A 20,500-nucleotide genomic window follows, 5' to 3' on the forward strand; every position below is an offset into this window, starting at 1 on the left:
GGCGCGGTGGGTACGCGGGGTGCAGGGCCTCGGAACCTCGGGGCGCGGGGCATGGGGCGCGGGCGGGGCGCGGGCGGGGTACGGGCGGGGCGCGGGCGGGGCGCGGGCGGGGCGCGGGCGGGGCGCGGGCGGGGCGCGGTGGGTGAGCTGGGCACGGGGCGCGGGCGGGGCGCGGGCGGGGCGCGGGGCGCGGGGCACGGGGCGCGGACGGGGTACGGGCGGGGCGCGGGGCACTGGGCGCGGGCAGGGCGCGTGCGGGGCGCGGGCGGGGCGCGGTGGGTGAGCGGGGCACGGGGCACGGGCGGGGCGCGGTGGGTGAGTGGGGCACGGGGCACGGGCGGGGCGCGGGCCGGCGCCGCGTGCATGCAGATGAGCGGGTCCGCGTCACCGCGCACCGGCGCCGTGGCCGCGGGGCGGGCGGGGCGGGCGCGCAGGAGCCGGGGCCCCCGCGCCGCCTCCCGGCCCAGGCCGCTCCCGCGCAGGGCGGACCCCAGGACCATGCCGGCGGCGCCCCGGGCCCGCAGCCCCCGGCGGGCCGCGCGCGGAGAGCGGGCGGCGGCGGCGGCCGTGCGCGCCCGGTGCTGAAGGGACAGCGCCCCGCACGCGCCCCGCCCCGTCCGCCCGCGCCCCGCCCGCGCCGCCGCCGCCCCGCCGCCGCCGGCCCATGCTCCCCGCAGCCGCCCGCCGCGCGCAGGCTCCCGCGGCCCGGCCCCGGGCATGCCCCGGGGGTGAGCCGCGCCCATGGCGCTGGCGCGGAGGGTCCGCACGCTGCTGACGGTGAACGTGCTGGTGTTCGTGGGCATCGTCCTCTTCTCCGCGTACTGCCGCCTGCAGGACCGCGCCGAGGCGCTGGCGCCGGGCGTGCGCGGCGGGCCGGGCCGGGCGGGCGCGCGCGCCGACCGCGAGGCCATCCTGCAGCGCCTGGACCAGCTGGAGGAGGTGGTGTACGGCCGGCTCAACGGTGAGCGCGGGGCGGGGAGGGGCGGGGAGGGGCGGGGAGGGGGCCGGGAGGGGGGCCGGGAGGGGGGCCGGGGAGGGGGCCGGGGAACCGGAGGAGGTGGTCTACAACCAGCTCAACGGTGAGGAAGGCGGATGCAGTGTCTGCCACCCCCGACCCAAGCTCCTCACCGGGGAAGCGGAAGCGGACAGACAGAGGGACGGGCCGCAAGGCCTCCCCTGGCCCAGGGCTTGACCTGGATGACCATCCATCCATCCATGCGGCACGTGGGAATGCCCCCTCCCGGCGACCATTCCAAACTCACTTCCCAGAGAACTTGGGGGAACTTCTAGAGGGGTTCTGCTGTGAGGGGTCCTCCCGGCCCCCTGGAGATGTGGAGGACGCCCCCTTGCCCTCCCCGCCCACTGCGCCCCCCCCAGTGCTCTCCACCCCCCCCCCCCCCGCAGGGCACTCCTCCAGAGCCAGTTACTGGGGATGCACAGGGCTTGCACACAAGTTCCTCGAGGGAGAAGCAGAGGCCCTGGGTGGCTGCGTGACCGGCCCAGGGTCCAGCTGTGTGACCGGCCCAGGGTCCAGCTGTGTGACCGGCCCAGGGTCCAGCTGTGTGACCGGCCCAGGGTCCAGCTGTGTGACCGGCCCAGGGTCCAGCTGTGTGACCAGCCCAGGGTCCAGCTGCATGACCGGCCCAGGGTCCAGCTGTGTGACCGGCCCCGGGTCCGGTGGGGCTGGCAAGACCCCGCTGCCCACATGACCTGAGGCTTGGAGTTGGCCCCTGTGGGCTGTGCTTGGTGGAGCGCCAGGGCAGGGGACAGTGTCTGTGGTGGCAGGTCATGGCAGGTCGCGGCAGGTCACGGCAGCTGGGAGCCAGCGCTCTTCAGAGGACGCATGTGTGAGAGGCAGAGGCTGGGGCTCCAGGGCCGGCCCTGTGTGGGGAGCCCAGAAGGGGAAGGTCGGCACATGCCTCCATCCCCGGTGGTTTTCCCGTGGGACTTGGTGGCCCTAGCATCCCCTTCCTGGAGTGCCAGGCACGGCTTTGGGAGAACGTGGCTCTAGATCCGCACACCATGGCCTGGGAGGGGGGAAGGTGCGGTGAACTCAGCCTGGGGAGCCCTGGTATCATGTGCGGGTTCTGCCCACTCTGCAGTGTGCTTGCCCTTGGAGAGCAGGGCCCCCCGGACTTCCCGATACCCCCAAGGGGCTCCGGACAAGCCCCGTGGCAGCTCTGGTCTTTGCTCTGGTTGAGGCCAGGAGAGGAGAAAAGTTTATCTCCAGCAGCTGCTTGGCACTCGGCAGTGTGACTCACCTCCTGGACGGCACGTGGCCCGGTGATAGCACACGGCATTATTGAAGGGGTTTGCCAGGGTGTTATGGTCTGTTTTATGGGGAGGACCAGAGGATTATATAAAAACATTGGCAGCACACAGGAGTTGTGTAACATCAAGTCGGCCAGCAGCCCTGAGCCCCCAAGGGCGGAGCAGCCGATTTCTGGTGTGGGAAAAGCTGTTTCTGGATGAATGTCTGTCCGAGGGGACGCTGGCTGGGAGAGGGCCGTGCTGGGAGTCTGCGAGCTGCCCCCGCCCTTCTGTCTCCCTGGTCCCCTTTGTCCTCTCTTGGCTTTTCCTCCCATCCTCCCTCTCTTCTCCTCTTCCTGTCTTTCTTTTTGAGTGTTCGCCCTCCCAACCACACCCCTTCCTTCTCCCTGCCCCTGCCTGTTTCCCTCTTTCTCTCTTCTCAGTGCTCTGTGACCCATGTCCCTCACACAGTACTGGAGCCCAGTTGATGTCCAGTCTTTGTCCCAGAAAATAACAAGGGAAACCTGGTGTTTGGCCTGACCCCAGGCAGGCCTCGCAAGAGGGCAGGGCGGTGGAGGGCGGCCCCCACCCCAGTCTGAGGCAGGGTGTCTCTAGCAAGGGCATTGGAGGAAGCTGGGGAAACTTCCGGGAGGAGGCAGCCTGCCCTCTTCCTCACAGCGTGTCCTAGTTTAGATCCTAGAGGTGTGGCATCAGCCTCTGGGAGGTTCTGAGTTTAGAAACAAGAGGAAGAAATCTAAACCAAAATTGATTTATTGCTTCCATTTTCTTGGCTTTGATGGCTCTACCGGAATTCTCTTCTGGCTGAAGGAGTTAGGTGACAAGGAAGTGTGGAGAGAGGAGCCAGGCTCCTTGGTATTGGGGAGGGGCCGGCACCCTCCCCACTTCCTCCCACAGCTGCCCAGTGATCCTGCCAACCTGCCCTCCCCACGGAGGGGGGGGTAGCTCCGGGGGAAATGTGCGGTGGGGAAGCCCAGCCCCGCTCACGTCCGTGTGTGCGTGAGAGAGTGCTTCTAACGTCAGTGCTCAAACAGAGGCAAATGTCTGTGGACAAGGACGGTCTCTGAGCACCTTAACTCGCACGCAGAACGCAGCTCCCACAGCTCTGTGTGTGCAAGTCTACGAGCAGCGAGTCTGAGAGCTCCTGGGCTTGATGAGGGAGGGCAGGGAACACTCCATAGGGTGTTTGGCTACTCACGTCCGCTGCTTTCCGGGTTCACACCTCGGCCTCCACACAGGCATCTGCAGAGTGACAGAACTGCTCTGCTGTGGGAGGTGCTGTGCACACATCACCCCGAGTTCAGAGGGGGCCAGAGATGGCCAAAGCTCTGGGTGGTCTCCTGGTTTGGAGAGAGCTGGGAGTTGAGGATGAGGGATGACCTGCCCAGTTATCTGGAGAGGTGGTACTGGCAGGTGCCAAAATGGTACTTGTTTCGGAAGCGCCTACGTCACCGTTAGTGAGAGAGCAGAGTCACTGGAGGCCAAGCACAGATGCTGCCCAGAGCGGGCGAGCGAGGCCTGGCTGCACTGCATCTGCGCCCTCTGTGGATGCCAAAACCACCGCCCACCTGCCCTCTACGATGTTTCCTCCACTGCCCCAGCCTCCAGGAACTTGCCTGCACTCTAGCTGTCCACCACCCCAAACAGATCCACCCGACAGGCCCCTCTGAGGTGAGGCTTCTGTCTCTTCTTCATGGGTCTTGGGCCCAAAGCCCAGGGCATGTAGCATGCATGAGAATATCCCGAGTGACTGTGTTCATTGTATTTTATTAGCTTATATTAGTTATATGGGGGAGAGTTTATTGTTACAGCTCCACACGTGTTTGTGTTCTATTCCAATTAACCTCACCCCCTCTATCACACTCTCTGCCAACGGATTTGGATCTTAAGCGACAGCTTATGCTGTCACCATACCCATGAATAGCAAGTGCCTACACAATCAGTGCAAGCCAGGCACCACACAGGTGGCTCACGCTTGTAATCCCAGCTATCAGGAGTGGAGATCTGAAAATTGTGATTCAAAGCCAGCTCTGGCAGGAAAATCTTTCTCTCTAATTAACCACCAAAAAGCCAGGAGTGAAACTGTAGCTCAAGTGGTAGAATGCTAGCCTTGAGCAAAAGAGCTCGAGGAGAGAGCCCAGGTCCCGAGTTCAAGCTCTGGGACTGGCGCACACGTGCACACACGTCATGCAGGACATGCAGGACATGCAGCCAGGAGAGGTCTGCTCTGTGTGGGAAGGAAGAGGAAGAGGGACTCAGGGACACAGAGCGCGAGACCCAGGACCCGCCGTGCCATGCACTCGCACTGATAACCCCGGTCACTTAACTCTGTGCAGGCTTCCTTTGAAGCCGCGTGCTTGGCAGTCAGGTCTCCAGCTGTCTGGGGAGCGGTGCGCTGTGCCGTGCGGTCGTGGGGCCTGTGGGAGCGTGGGTCCCCCCTGGGGCTGGCATCCGGTGTGCAGGTGACAGCAAGCCCCTGGCTGCACGGGTCCTGCCCGCTGCCCACTGCGCAGGCTGAGCCTTTGCAAGCGTGCCCAGGGTCCTCCCAAGGCCAGCTGTGAGTGCCAGGGTGGGGCCGGGCAGATGCTGGCAGGTCAGCGGGTCACGGCGTGAGGCCCAGGTGGCCGGTGAGAGGCAGCAAGTCAGCTGGCCGCTGCGCAGTTTCTTGTGACCTCGCCCCCGCCGCCCACCTGAGCGTCCATGTTGAAAAACACTGCGTCTCATGTAGCTCTTCTACACACGCTGTGCTCCCCACACTCCACCTCTGTCCTGGCTTCCCAGAGAAGGGCTGCCGGGGAAGATCGTCTTTGTCGGGGGCCACAGGAGCAGAGGACCCCAGTGTGGGGACCTCCAGCAGCACATGTCTGTTCTCTTGCTGTTTGGATTCAGAAGTCTGGCCTGGTCTCTGCAGTCCGGGGCAGGTGTGGGCAGGGCTGGTTCCCTGAAGCAGGGGACCTGTCCCGAGAAGGCCCTTCCCAAGACGGGTGAGGAGGAGGCGGAGTGTGGGTGAGCCGTGCTGGGGCGGCCCGGGCTGGGAGTTGGAAGGCAGAGCAGAGGGCCCCCTCCTGCCGTGGTGAGAGGCCAGGTCCTCAGGGACAGCAATGGTCAGCACCACGGACAGCTCCGTGGCTGGAGGGCCTGGCGTTGGGGCTGTGTGAGCAGGAAGCCTTTCGGGATTTTCCATTTTCCTAGGCAACCAAGAAACAAGGTCAGGGGCTGAGATTGGGGATTGCAACGTGTGAGTGAGTGTGTGTGTGTGTGTGTGTGTGTGTGTGTGTGTGTGTGTGTGTGTGTGATTACATACGTCCTTATTTCAGAAAACGGTATCGTGCGACATGCTTCATCACGTCTGACTGGCTGCCTCACTCCATTACTCAGGGTGGGAAGCCACTGTTCCGGGGATGTGATACCTGCGTGGACAGAGTCCTGGGCTGTGCGGAGGCCCTCAGGGTGAGGCTGGCCCAGGCCTTTCGGGGGGGAGGCCGGGGACCCCAGGGAGGGCAGCTGCCTGACCTGTTCTCTGACACAGCTGTTCCCCTCTCTCATCAGAGCCCCCTTCGCGCTCTGGATGAGCCCGGTGGAGACTGCTTAGACAGCCTGGGAGGCATTTCCCAGGCCGTTGATTCCATGCGTGCCCTTGACGCTCACGGAGAGGCCTGGCTTGGCTTCCGAAAGCCAGGGGAGAACCATGGCAGCGCTGGTCAGGGTTGGGAGCCAGGGGAGAACCATGGCAGCGCTGGTCAGGGTTGGGCAAGGAAGGACTGGTTTTATTTTCAACACAACTGCCTATCAGATGGGCTCTGTGTACAGCCTTCTGTCTGGAACTCAGCAAGCTCAGGTTTCATTTCCAAGTAAGGAAATTGCAGGTGAGGTCTGAGTTAGGCAAGGGACGGTTTTCACACTATTTTGAGAAAACTGGAAATGTCTTCTAATATTCCCAGGGTCTGCGCCCTTGGCAGCCCATGGAGTCACACGCACAAGACTCTCTCAGCCAGGAGGAGCAGATGCTGGGGTTCTGGCAGGACTGCATCGTACCCCCGCCCCACAGCCGGCATCGTGCATGCACAGCCTCCGTCCGGTGCTTACGCTGCTGCTGCTGCGTGGTGCCTCCTGGGCAAAGCGGCAGCAGTGGTAAGGCTGTGAGGGAGCGGGCGGGCACTGGGAGCCACGCCTGTCACACACTCAGGCTTAGCAAGGGAGGGGCTGAGGGCTGTTTGCTGATGGCAGCGATGATTGTTTCCTTAACCGTTCTTGTTTGTTTCCGCTGTCCACATACCCTTCCTACCCATCCCTACAGGGCCAGCCCTGACAGCTTCTTGTTCTTTGCTTTTTATAGCTTTGGGCTCAGGGCCTCAAGCCTGCTAGGCAGGTGCCTGAGCCATATTTCCAGCTCTTTTTTTCTCAGGTTGTTTTTGAGGCAGGGTCTTGCCTTTTTGGGTGGCCTGGACTCTGGTCCTCTTCCACCCACAGTTAGGAGGACAAGTCCATGCCATCACACTTGGCTGTTTCTGTTGAGATGGGGTCTCGCATTTATTTTTGCCTGACCTGGCCTGGTAGCTGGAATGACGGGTGTGTGCCACCACTCGGAGTGGGTCTGCCTGAGGCTCGGAGCATGCTGTCCCCAGAGAGTCTGGGGTCAGGTGTGAAGGAGGCAGCCGCTGATCGGTCTGTTCCAGGGGTGGCATGCTAGCAGGGACCCAGAAGTTCACAGGTGCTTTGGGGGAGCTGCCCTGACCACAAGTCGGATGGCCTCATAAAGGGAGGTGTTTGCGCTGCACATCTGATACCAAATCCCAGCTGAGTGATACTGGGAAGGTCACTAGTGCTTTCTGAGCTGTGCTTCCACAGTTGAAAACGTAAAAAGCTGTACCTCCGTGACAGGATTATTGAGGAAATGAAACAGCATGGGGCAGCGTTTGTGGTAAAGTGCTTCACACATGGTCGGCCCTCAGAAGCAGCTAGAATAAGGTAGGATCTGGGTGGATTGCGTGAGGTCCTCAATAAATCTGTCTGGTTTGGTAGATGAGTGGGTGGCTGGGTGGATAGATATTTGAGAAGATGTCACATGATACGAACTATGCGCTGCATCTGGAGTGGCCAGAGCAGCTAGAGGCAGGTTGGGCCCTGTATACCCCCACGGAGCTGACCCCCAAATCTCCACAGTCCAGGGCTCCGGGAAGTCCCCTGATATCGGGGAGTGGGTCACCTCTCCCTGTCAGGCTGCCGAAGCCATGCCGACTTCTTCTCTGGTTGCTCTGAGGTCTGCCCTGATCTGATTCAGACCACACCCCCTCGCCACCCCCAGATCCTGCCAGGGGAGGTGGTCTCCATGATCCGGAGCCTGCACACACCCTGTTGGCCTAGTGCATGTGGCGGCCCTGGCTCTGCCTCTGCCCGCCCTGGTCTCCGCCTTCTGCTCTAGGTCCTCACACGGAGCCATTCGGTGTGGGGCCACGCGATCCTCTCTGCAGGCTGACTGGAGCGGGGGAGGGCTGGCCAGGCAACGTGGACGGCTCTGTGGCCCCGTGCCACGGGAGGCAGGGAACGCTCTGCCCCACAGTATGAGGCGGACTCCATCACCATCGGGGACAGCAGCCGGGAAGCGGAGGCACACGGTTGGGAGATGGCCTCGAGCTGAGACGGGGTGGAAGTGGGGCTTGAGTCTGGGCAGCCTGGCTCCAGCGTCGGGCGGGGCTGGCAGACTTCGACTCTTGGCGCCTGTATCTGGGGGAGGGAGAGGGCTGGTGCCGGAGCAGGAGGGAGAAAGAAGAGGCCCGACTCTGTCTTCTGTCCCGGCCTCAGTGGAAGACCCTGCCACACCGGAGGCCTGCCCCCCCCTCTCCCGGGGATGGAGCAAAAGCAGGGACCATGGGCAGAGGCTCTGGACGGCAGCCTGCTCTGCTCTGCTGCTGTCTGCTTCCACGGGAGCCCCGTTTATTCATTTGCTCATCCACCCATTTATCCATCGCTGTCCATCTATCATCCATCCATCTCTCTTCCTGTCTATGGTCCACCCATCCGTCTACAGGACTGTCTGTGCATCTAGGCAGCCCTCCCTGCGGTCAGAGGCCGCGGCAGGCGGAGGGGCGGCTCCCCAGCCAGCAGACGCGGGGCAGCCTCATCCTGTCTCAATGGGTTCCGGGCCCCTCCTTGTGTGACGCAGTGGCTGCGTGGTCTTGGGAGAGTGTCCAGCACACAGCTGGCGAGCAGCCCTGGCGTGGGCTTGATACCACGGCAGCGGGTGGGACAGTCCTCGCTATTTCGACTGTCCCCTCCACGTCCTTGCCCCCAGTGGCTCTGGCCGCTGTACCAACGGGGCCGTGGGCTGTCAGGCCCGTGTTTCAGGGAGCAGCCCGAAGTCCTGTGTACCAGGCACGCCATTCATTTACCAACCCCCGGCTTTGGCCCCATAACTATTCCTATCAGTTGAAGACAGTACTACATCTCCAGAGTTATCAAACCCGGTGCTGGTCTCGGGGAGGAGCTATTTTACAGATACTTCTGTGTCCTGCAGAATATTCATGACCTCACAGTTCCAGAAGGACTGCCAGTCTTTCCACTATTGACCATATGTCATTAGTTTGGGTCCCCAGGGAGCCTTAAAAGACCTACCAAAAATAGAGAGAGTGGATGGAATTGAAGCTGGGATAGGGAGAGGTGTTATCTATGGGGTGGCCGGGGCTCTCGTATTTATCTCTACTTTGTGGTCATCAAAATGAATAGCCAGGCACATGGAGCCAGTCTGCGGTGTTATGGGAGGAGGGAGGAGCTGGGGGCTGGCGGGATGTCCCGTTTGCCCCTTGTCTCCGAACTTCTCACTTGACCCCACGTTGTGTGCCGCGGGCAGCCAAGGGCAGAGGCCCTGGCTAGTAATGGATGTCGTTTTCCCTGTGAGAATGGCAGACTCCTGCTCGTGGGGCACAAGGTAGACGCTTGTGTATCCAAGGCCAGAGCAAGGACTGTGGTCGCAAGGCCTCTGCCCTGAAGCTGCCTTTGTTGCTCCCCTTGGTTCTCAGCACTGTCTGCGTGTGTGTCTGGCAGCGAGCTGGCCAGGAGCCCTCGGGGCGGGCATGTCGTGGGCCAGGGGCAGAGCCCTTCCTCTGGAGATGACTGTCCACGTCTCTGGGCTCCTGGAGTCTGGTCCTACAGCCCTCAACCAAGTTCAAGACTTGGGGGTCACCCGGCCAAAACTGTGTCCACACGTGCTCACATGTGTCTGGAGGTGCAGTGTCCAGTATTCAGAACGCCTCTTGGGGAGCAGGGAACTGGTACGCTCTCTCCTCTCTCCAGAGTTCCCTTCGCTTCTGGCCTCTGTCAGATCGCCATTGCTTTTTAGAAGTAGCCGTGGCGGCGGCCTGCCCTGCCGCGAAGGGGCCCTCAACGTGGGGTTCTTCCTCGGGGTTCCCAGCAAGTGCGGGTCCTCAGGCAGGGTGCCGGGAAAGGCTGCAGTGCGGCTGGATGGACGCATCACCCAAGGGCAGCCACACCGGGGGCTGGGCGGTCACCCCCCACCGTGGGGACAGCGGTCACCCCCCACCGTGGGGACAGCGGTCACCGCCCACCGTGGGGACAGCGGTCACCCCCCACTGTGGGGACAGCGGTCACCCCCCACCGTGGGGACAGCGGTCACCCCCCACCGTGGGGACAGGGTCGGTCACCCCCCACCGTGGGGACAGCGGTCACCCCCCACCGTGGGGACAGCGGTCACCCCCCACCGTGGGGACAGCATCCCCCCTCTCAGAGGCGCCTCCCCTGGGCCTACGCCGCCGGCTTCCCCCTCTCAGAGGCGCCTCCCCTGGGCCTACGCCGCCGGCTTCCCCGTCTCAGAGTCGCCTCCCCTGGGCCTACGCCGCCGGCTTCCCCGTCTCAGAGTCGCCTCCCCTGGGCCTACGCCGCCGGCTTCCCCGTCTCAGAGGCGCCTCCCCTGGGCCTACGCCGCCGGCTTCCCCGGGACGGCAGCCTCCGTGCTCGGGCTGCTGCCTCCCGCAGAACGTTGGCATGTGCTGCTGTGACAGATGGAAGTCGGTGGCTCAGAGACACGCGGGGAGCTTGAGAAGCCACACTTCCTTCAAAGCTGGAAATCGCAGCCACCCACGGGCCCCGCACGCTGTGTGGAGGCGTGGGCCGCCCGGGGTGGGGTGCGTCTCTGTGCGGGAGTTGGGAGGTCTCGGCATGGAGCCAGCCAGGCCTTCCCGGATGGGGCTGTTGGATGGCAGAGGCAGCCTGGCTTTCCCCTCCAGCATGCAAACCCACACGTGCAGGAATCAGGACCCGATGCCTTTGGGATCCATTGCTCGGCCTGCAACCCCTCTGGACACATGCTTGTTAACGTCTTCCAAATGTGAGTTCGAGGCTGAGATAAACATCTCCACACTGAGCCTGGCACTGGTGGCTCTCGCCTATAATCCTAGCTACTCAGGAGGTTGAGATCTGAGGATTGGGGTTCCAGTCTGGACAGGAAGGTCCGTGAGACCTGTTTTTTATTGTAAATGCTGTGCAGAGGAGTTGCAGTTATATGAGTTAGGTAATGAGTGCGTTTCTTGTCGAGCATTGTTACCCCCTCCTTTGTTTTCCTCCTACTATCCCTGCCCTCTCCCACCTCCCCCACTCCTCCCCTGCCTTGTAAGACACGTATTGCTAATTAACCACCAGAAAACTGGAAGTGGTGCTGTGGCTCAAGTAGTAGAGCACTTGCCTTGAGCTGAAGAGCTGAGGGATAGCTCCCAGGCCCAGAGTTCAAGTCCCATGACTGACAAAAAACCAACCAACCAAAAAACAAAACAGACCACCAAGTCTATATTGTCTTCCCTTGAAATCTGAGAAGACTTTGGCCCTGACTCCTAGGTGGTAATGGACAGTTTGATCTCCACAGCCCTGGGTATCTGTTAGCCCATTCCCCACTACCCCATATTGCCACCAGCACCACGCAGAAGGGCACATTCCTTCAGGAACTTCGACTGCCATTTCTGGCAGAGCGCAGCAGGAGGATGTGTGTGTGGGAAACAGAGGCAAGTCCTCCTCGGCTCGGAGTCGCCCTGGATGGGCAGGCAAGCTCCGCCGGCTCTGAGCATAAACAGGACCTCACCCCAGCCTCCACACCGCCATCCGCCCCAAATCATCTCTCGTAATTAGAAAAGCACTCTCCCGTGGGTCATGGGAATGGAACTTCAAATGATTATTCTATAAAAGTAGAATTACTGTGGCCATTAGCCAGCCTTGAGCATAAGTGAGCCATCGCTTCCAATTACAGCACGGATGTGGACTTCCGGGCAGCCTGGGCTCGACCGACTTCCACACAGAAGCTGCTCGTGCTCTTAAAAGTCACATCACTGCCTCTGAATCCAAACCTTGTTCAGAGGTTTTGTGGTAGGAGAGAGATGTCAGCTGGTCTTAGGCTATGTGAGTCACGTGAAAACTGCTGAAAACTTACAAAAGCAGAAATGGAATCAGGCACTGGTGGCTCACGCCTGTCATCCTAGCTACTCAGGAGGCTGAGGTCTGAGGATTGTGGTTTGAAGCCAGCCTGGGCAGGAAAGTCAGTGAGACTCATCTCCAATTGGCCACCAAAGCCAGAAATGGAGCCATAGCTCAAGTGGTAGAGCTGCTAGACTTGAGCACAAAAACCCAGACAGGAGCTTGGAAGGTGGCTCAGTGGTAGAGCGCTTGCCTTGCATGCGTGAGGCCCTGGGTTCGATTCCTCAGCACCACATAAGCAAAAAAGCTGGGAGTGGCGCTGTGGCTCAAGTGGTAGAGCGCTAGCCTTGAGCTGAAGAGCTGAGGGACAGCGCCCAGGCTGAGGTCAGGCTCCACTAATGACAAAAAACAAAACTCAGAGACAGTGCCCAAGCCCCAAGTTCATGCCCCAGTACCAGCACATGCACGTGTGCATGCACATGCATGTGTGGGCACACACGCACACAGCCTGACACTTTAATGCCTGAGTGCTTGGACTTCCCTGTGCCTGGCTCTCCCTGTGCTCTGCAGTAGACACCACGGTCCTGTCGGCACCGGAGAGGCCTCTCCTGCTGCCCCCTTCCTCGGCGTCCAGAGCCCTTGCCCCGTTTACTGCAGAGACTCATCGGATGTGGGACCTAACAGATGCTCTCTTCTTCGCCCTGTCGGAGCTCAGACCCTCCCATGGCCCCATTTCCTGCAGGCTCAAAGCTCCCGCTCTGCTTGTCCCCGTGAATCAGTCCTTCCACGTGACTCCCTAAGCTCAGGGCATCCTCTGCCTGCCAGACCCTCATCCTGACCATGGTGTGATGCCCGGCGTGGGGAAGCTGCCCACCCCTTGTCCTAGCCAGGCAGCTTTGGCCATGGCCAGGGTGGTCAGTCCTGTCGGAGGACAAGCTCCCGGGTTGACGGGGCCCTCCTGTCTGGACAGCACCTGGCATGTGGAGGTGCCCTGCCTGCTTTTATGGAGGCAAATGAATTAATGGTGCTGCTCAGGGCCAGCTCTTTATGCTTTCAGCCATCAAAGAGATGAGTACGGGGATCTCCAGAGACACGGCGGGCAGCCCAGAGTGCAGGTGCGTGAGCATCACCCGTGCTCACTGCCATGCAGTCCACACTGGACATTGGAGTTGGTTCCCGTGTGGATGGGACCCCGGGTGACCGCCATGCTTTCAGAGATTCCTACAATAAGCACGTATGACTTTTCCATCGGGGGAAACGGTCTTTCTAATTAAAGAAGTAAAAGCATACTTTGCTGGCAGCAAAATCAAACAAATCCAACCTCCCTGAAAAGGAATTTGACACCAAAATCTATAGAAATACCCGCGCCTTTGACCTGTGGCTCCATTCCTGAAGTAAACAACCCTTTGTAGTTTATCAAATGATGGATGGACTGGTCAATCTGTAAGCCTACAGGAATCACCAAGCAGGTGTTTGCACGTAGATAGATAGAATAGTCTGCGGTGGGTTAAAAGGTAATTATTCAAACCACCCTGAGCCTTGCCTGTAATGACAAGAGTTCTCTGTGGTGGCCAAAAGCAAATGCAGGGGCTGGGAAGGTGGCTCAGTGGTAGAGTGCTTGCCTCACATGCATGAGGCCCTGGGTTCAATTCTTCAGCACCACATATGCAGAAAAAGCCAGAAGTGGTGCTGTGGCTCAGGCAGTAAGTAGAGTGCTAGCCTCGAGCTGAAGAGCTGAGGGACAGCGCCCAGACCCAGAGTTCACGCCCCATGACCGGACCAAAAAAAGAAAAAAAAGCAAATGCAGCTGCGGCACAGCGCATCATGCCAGCCCGAGTCCCGTCTGCGTCAGCCTCCGTGCCAACGCCTGACACACTGGGGGAGGGCCAGTCACACCCGCTCCGCCCGCCCCCTCTGCTGGCCATCAACACGGAGCACACGTGTCCTCGGCCAGGCTCGGACCCCTCACGTGGCCTGGGTGGTCTCACACCGTCCTTGTCCTGGTCTCACGCTGCCCTTGTCCCCGTCCTGTAGGATTTCTCCATACTTGAGCCTTAAAGGCGGGCATGGAAGACTCCTCCTGAAGGCCCACATTCCATCAAAGTAGCGGTTCCGTGGGACCAATGGAGGGTGTCTGAGGGAGACGGCCCCCAGGAAACTGCATGAGAGGGTCGCTCACCATGCCTTTGCCTGTCTCGGAAGCTCTCGGAGATGGCTGTGGCTTGGCCTTGCGCCTCTTCCACTCTGTTGGGCCACGCATGCCCTGCCTGCGAGGGGGTCCTGCGATCTAGGGTGAAGGCGAGTGCTCTGTGGCCGCCCTGGCCACCATCCACAGAGCCCACAGAAGAGGGCTGGAGACGTGGGCTCTGTCTCCCAGAATTCTGTGGGGCAGATGTTTGAGAGCTGAGCTAAGGGGGGCCAGGTTCCGGTTGTTCTCAGGATCCATCTTCTGCGGGAGGGAGGCGCTCACACCTTCCTGCTAGGAGAAGCATCCGGGGCTGGAAACCAAGCAGCCCCTGCTCACCCCTGGGGGGTCTGGGCACTTTTGGACTTGGTTCTCCCACTGCACAGGATGTCAAGAAAAGCCCCTGTGTTCCTAGGAAGGAGCCCAGGCTGGGTGCCCCGGGCCCTGTGCTGAGTAGGCCATGGTTACCTCCTCATCACCCAACAAGATGGCACACCAGCATCTCCTGCCCCCTGGCAGGGCTGGTCCACACCAGCGCTCTACCACTTGAGCCACAGGGCCACTTCTGGCTTTTTCTGGGTTTATTGGAAATAAGAGTGGTATGGATTTTCCTGCCGGGCTGGCTTTGAACCACGATCCTCGGATCTCAGCCTCCTGAGTAGCTAGGATTACAGGTTTGAGCCCCTGGCACCCAACTCTCAGAGACCCCATTCCAAGCCACGGTCATTGGTTCTGAGAGTTAAGTCCTGATTGTGTTTGGGGAATGGGGGTAGAAACCAGCCTTTTGCTCTTTCCTGGGTACAACAGAGCTTTCGCTCATCAGAGCTGCTTATCCTGAAGGCTGGGGCAGGACTGACCTGCACTGGGTCCTGCTCCAGGCTGGCAGTGAAGCCAGGGACACAGGTGGGAAGGAAGGAAGAAAGCAGTACAGTTTGGGCCTTCACCATTCAAAGGCCTGGGGATGCTGGCTGGGCGGCCTGGCTCGGTGTGGGTCCCAGCACATCGCGGGGCAGGGGTGGCTCACCGGCGGTCAGCACAGTCAGACGTGGGCTGGAAACCGGCCCCACATCCTCGCCGGCCTCCATTCCTGGTGGGATCAAGCAATTCTGCCTCTTTACAAGGAGTCTCTGTGGAACAGGATAGAAGCCAATGAGGGGTACGAGCAGCGGGGGAAGATGAGAGGCCGGAGCCTGCAGAGAGGTGCGGGCACAGACCTTCCTTACAAGTGAGATCTAATCGTGGGTTTTCAATCTGCAGCGCTGTTACCGATCTTCCTGGTTCCAGAGAACCATGAGTGGGGAAACCCAGACTGAGGGGGCAGCTTGACTTCCACCCCAGCTCCGGGCTGTTCTCGCCAATCTCCCCAGCCAGTGCACCGTCAGGCCTCATGGGGTCCCCAGGCAGACTTGTGTTCAGGCAAGAATGTGAGCCCTGATCCAAGAGTGGGTGGTCGTGAGGCCTCATTCCAACACAGTGACCTCCAAGCAAGTCCCTGGACTGAGCCGGCCTCAGTTGCTCTGCAATGCTGGTTTTCCTTCCCCATGAACGTCCAGAGTCAGGCATTCAGGTGGACTTTAGGGTCAGGCATCCAGGAGGGGCTAGAGAACTAGGATCACACATTTGGAATCGATGATCTCAGAGCAGCTGTGTGTGGAAGGAGACGTCACCTCCAGGCTCCAAAGGTGGACAGGCGGGGTGGAGGCGTGCAGGCCTCGGTGCAGCATGGATGCAGGCCTTGGGGCAGGACGGAGGCATGCAGACCTGGGGCAGGATGAAGGCCTGACAAAGGCATGCAGACCTTCCTAACATCAGAACTCTGCCACCACCCCCCCCCGCTCTGGTTCAAGGGGGAGAAGATGCTGAGCTGCAGGAATTCTATACCCAGCAAAGTTATCCAGCACTTGTGAAAAGCTATTTTCAATGAAAGAAGGGATGATATTGACCAAGAAGCATTGTACTCATAACTGACTTACAGAATTGTAATCCCTTTGTACCACTACATAACAAGGAGGAGGAGGAGGAAGAGGAAGAAGGAAGAAGAAGAAGAAAAAGAAGAAGAAGAAGAAGAAGAAGAAGAAGAAGAAGAAGAAGAAGAAGAAGAAGAAGAAGAAGAAGAAGAGGAGGAGGAGGAGGAGGAGGAGGAGGAGGAGGAGGAGGAGGAGGAGGAGGAGGAGGAGGAGGAGGAGGAGGAGGAAGCAGCAGCAGCAGCAGCAGCAATTTTCAGACATCTCAGAAAGTTTGCTTTCCACACAGCCCTTTGGATATGTCTTTGAGACTGTGCTTCAGTTAAGTAAGAAGGAAGCCCCAGACCTGAGAGGAGGGAGTTGGGAAGTGATGGAGCCGCCCGGCTGAGCGTGGGGGTGAGGGGAAATGCAGGGCGGCGACCGGGCACATTGGTTCAAACAGGGAAGCAGGGCGCACTGAGGTGAGTTCTGGGGAGTGGGCCACATTTGCCATGGGAGCATGGGCTTTGGCCGGGCCGCCTCGGGGAAGACCCGGATCCAGAGCTCACGGACTGTGACCTGAACCTGTTGCCTGACCCTCTGTGCTGTAGTTCCTCTACCTGCCTCCGTGAAATTCTTCACTCGGTGGCCGACGTTAGCTAGAGATGGACGCACAGGCCAGACTCGTGGCCCCTTGGGCAGGCTGCACACAGCCACACGTGGCCCGGGCCGACTTGCTTCTCCTTCTGCTGGTTGGTGGTACTGGAGGTTGAATGGGGCCTCTGCTGCCAGGCCTATCACTGGGCCTGGTCCCAGCTCTACTTTTTGCTAGTTTAGTTTTGAAATGGGGGTCTCATTTCCCAGGTGTGCCTGAGCCCCAGATCCATCCACCCGAGTCTTTCCCACCGAGGCGGGGTGACAGGTGTGCACTGGGCTTGCTCTGTGGAGATGGCGTTTTTGCCTGGGCTGGCCTGCGACCAGGACCCTCTTGTTCTCGGCTTCCTATGCTGCTGGGATTGCAGGCCAGGTATGGGCTGCCACCCCGCGCCCGGGCTGTTCTTAGGTCAAGCGTGCGCCGGGCGGGAACTTCCACCCCTGTGCTGGCCTGGGGGGCCTCAGGGGACAGGCCCACCCTCCCAGAAGTAGAGCCTCCAGCATTCTTCCCAAGTCACCACGGTAGCCATCAGAATATCTAAAAATAGAGCTGATAAACATGGGGGAAGCGGACGGGGGTAGGGATGTAGGCAGAGGTGGAAGTGGACTGAACTCACTTTTCATGCCAGGGAGCCAGGGACCTGTCTGCTTTGAGCAGACGCTGGTCTGCACACTCGTCAGACAAAAGAACACAAACCAGCAAAACGGCCTTTCTTGGGGCGTGGAGCTGGAGGGGCGGGAGGGGGAGCACGCAGAGGCTTTGGTTTCTGGACGGCGTGCATTTTTCAACACATACCTGTTTTACTAGAGAAAAAGCAAGGCCCCAACCCCTGGCTGCGCACACTCTGGCTGCAGCCACACATCTGTCATGGCTGGACCCCCGCCCCCCGCTTCTCTCTCTCTAGATGTGAGTGTGGCAGAGACATTAAAAATAACAAGTTTTTACAGACACATTGCAATATTAAGATAAACATGAGAATGATTGTGTCACCAGTTTTCAATTTTATTTTAAATGTGTAGCTTTCAATCCTACTTAAGTATCGATACTAGGTTTGTGCATTTCGAATGGAATATTCCAGAATCCCCCAGGTGTCCTGGAGGCTGAAGGGCCTGGCTGTGTGTAGTGGAGAAGCTCCCTGGCTGTGCAGAGGCCAGCTACTTCCCGCACCCCTGGGCTGGGACCCCAGGGCAGGGCCCAAGGCCCAGCTCACGACCCCCACCCAGGGCAGGGCCCAAGGCCCAGCTCACGACCCCCACCCAGGGCAGGGCCCAAGGCCCAGCTCACGACCCCCACCCAGGGCAGGGCCCAAGGCCCAGCTCACGACCCCACCCAGGGCAGGGCCCAGGGTATGGTACCCCACACCTGCATGATACCCCCACATGCCCTGTACCCCACACCTGCCTGTACCCCACATGCCCTGTACCCCACACCTGCCTGTACCCCACACCTGCCTGTACCCCACACCTGCCTGTACCCCACACCTGCCTGTACCCCACACCTGCCTGTACCCCACACCTGCCTGTACCCCACACCTGCCTGTACCCCACACCTGCCCAGTACCCCACACCTGCCTGTACCCCACACCTGCCTGTACCCCACACCTGCCTGTACCCCACACCTGCCCTGTACCCCACACCTGCCCTGTACCCCACACCTGCCTAGGATGCCCAGGCTCAGGCACCTGTGAGTCCCCACCCAGCTGCCCCAGAGGGCCAGGGGTAGAGGCCTGCCTGGTTGTCTAGACAGAGGGGCGGGTTTTCTCTGGGCCTGGCTTCCTTCCTAGCACCCCGGAGCTGCGGTTCCCCCGTGGCTGCAGTTTCCACTCAAAGCCTTCCCTGCACGGATTGAAAGGGTTTCAATGGCTCAGGCGGATAGAGTGGACGTGGAGCCCCCTTCCTGCCCCTCCGACGGCCACCCAATGACCAGCAGTCCTGGGCTGTTCTTGGAGACGGACGTGCAGGGCCGGACGCCTCCTGTGGTGGGCGATGTCGGGTGACCTGCCCCCGTCAGTGTCCCCGAGCCCCAGGCGTGGCCCGCTGCCCTCTGCCAGCTCCGCTGTGCGCTTTCCAGTCAGTGTTGGATCCCGCAAGCGCGTGCTGGGGGTCAGGGGTCCTCCGCAGCCAGCTCCTTGGATCCTGTGACCTGAGCCTCTTGTCCCTCCAGGCCTTGCGAAGCCCATCGGGCTGGTGGAGGGCCCGGGCGGCCTGGGCCAGGGGGGTCTGGCGGCCACCCTGCGGGATGACAGCCAGGAGACCGAAGGCAAGTTCGAGGAGTTCGGGTACAACGCGCAGCTCAGCGACCGCATCTCCCTCGACAGGTCCATCCCTGACTACAGGCCCAAGAGGTGAGCAGGGGCGGGGCCTCTGGGGCCACAGCCCGGGGCTGGGATGCGGGGGGGGGGGGAAAAGGGGGGTGTTCAGTGAGTCTGAAAGGCGCTGCTCTTCCGTCAGGATCTGTCAAGGCCTTGATCTCCCCCCCCTCCATTGTGGCAGGAGGTTCAGATAAGCCACCACGCCCCCTGCCCTGGCCCCGCTGCCCTGGCCCCGCTGCCCTGGCCCCCTGCCCTGGCCCCGCTGCCCTGGCCCCGCTGCCCTGGCCCCGCTGCCCTGGCCCTGCTCACACCACGAAGGACCGAGTCCCAGGCCCCCGCCACTGTGCTCTGCTCTAAAACCTTTTGAGGGGCCTGGCGGCTAGACTTGAACAAGGGCCCCATTAAGGGACCAGCCAGGGCAGACACTCACAGCCTCCGGGCCCGGAGTCCCTCCGCCGTGGCTCCTCTCCTGTCTGGAGCCCAGCAGGGCAGGAGTCCGGAGAGGGCAGGCCTGGGCAGCAGCCGCACGGACGCTTGTGCTGGGCTGGGTAGTCGGGGCCAGGGCCACGGCAGTGTGGCACCTCCTCGTCCAGAAGGAAGGCTGAGGTGAGAGGAGGTGGGCCGCTGCCCCCCCCGCCCCAGTGTCTCTGGGGTGAGGACTCCTGGGGCGGGCAGGGAGGCCGAGGGAGCTGCAGCCTGCCACCCTCCCTGGCCCCGAGCCTCGCCCCTTGGAGGTGAGCTGTGGCGGGTCAGCCCTCCTCTGCCTGGCCCTGTGCGTGGATGAGGGTGGCAGACAGGCTGAATCTCGGGGTCCCCTGTGGCGGTGGCATGCCCCCAGCCTGTGTCTCCCAGCGGTGCCGTCCTGGGCTCCTCCAGCCCTGTTCTGGTGGCTGCACCACCCCCAAATGTCTTTGTATATTTGGTGCCTGGTTCTTTTATTGTAGGCATTTTTCAGACTCTGAAGAAATCTGCATTATTTGTATCCTGAGCCGGCCAGGGAGCTGGACACTGCCTTCAAATTCTGGGTCAGAAGAAGGTTCAGGGTGTGTGCTGTGAGCCTGAGCCCTGCCTGTCGGGCGGCAGTCCCTGCACTTGGAAGGGAGGGCTGAGGGGAGCCCTTCCTGGGAACGCTACGGAGGGGAAGTCCTCCCAGAGCAAGTGTGGCCAGAGGTCATGGCCGCTTTCCTCTCCTGAGGGGCAGCTCCTGTCCAGGGTGTGGCCTGTGAGGGAGGTACACACCCACAGCCGGCCAGAGGAGACTGAGCGGGAACGCCGCGGGAGCTGCTGGGAAATAAAAGGCCAGCCATGGGCAGCCGGCCCCCACAGCCCTGCGGTGTTGCTTGAAGGTGGTGAATTTATCTCACCGTGTTTGAGGCTGGATGTTAGCTACCAGGGCAAGGCCTGCGGTGCTCCAGCGTCCTCACGTGAGGGGTAACAGACTCCTTTATGACAAGCCCACCTACGTCCAGCATGACCCCCACTCACCTGCGGCACAGCACCAGCGCTCCAGCCGCGTCTATGGTGGCGTGGAGGAGGCTGGCGTGGAGGAGGCTGGCGTGGAGGAGGCTGGCGTGGAGGAGGCTGGCGTGGAGGAGGCTGGCGTGGAGGAGGCTGGCATGGAGGAAGCTGGCGTGGAGGAGGCTGGCGTGGAGGAGGCTGGCGTGGAGGAGGCTGGCGTGGAGGCTGGCGTGGAGGAGGCTGGCGAGGAGGCTGGCATGGAGGAG

At 61.0% G+C, this 20,500-nt stretch overlaps 1 protein-coding gene across 1 annotated transcript in view; it reads left to right on the forward strand.

Moving 5' to 3' along the window:
• Positions 1–718: 718 nt before the first annotated feature.
• The window catches only part of LOC138815651 (polypeptide N-acetylgalactosaminyltransferase 9), a 48,440-nt gene continuing 28,658 nt past the window's right edge, over positions 719–20,500 (forward strand). Inside the window, exons 1-2 of the mRNA XM_070005066.1 lie at positions 719–961; positions 18,629–18,809. Coding sequence (XP_069861167.1) covers positions 742–961; positions 18,629–18,809 — 401 coding nt within the window. The 5' untranslated portion in view covers positions 719–741. The remainder of the gene's footprint in view (positions 962–18,628; positions 18,810–20,500) is intronic.

This window comes from Dipodomys merriami, unplaced genomic scaffold (genome assembly GCF_024711535.1).
Source record: "Dipodomys merriami isolate MVZ:Mamm:240054 unplaced genomic scaffold, mDipMer1.0.p SCAF_655, whole genome shotgun sequence".
Taxonomy (NCBI): domain Eukaryota; kingdom Metazoa; phylum Chordata; class Mammalia; order Rodentia; family Heteromyidae; genus Dipodomys; species Dipodomys merriami.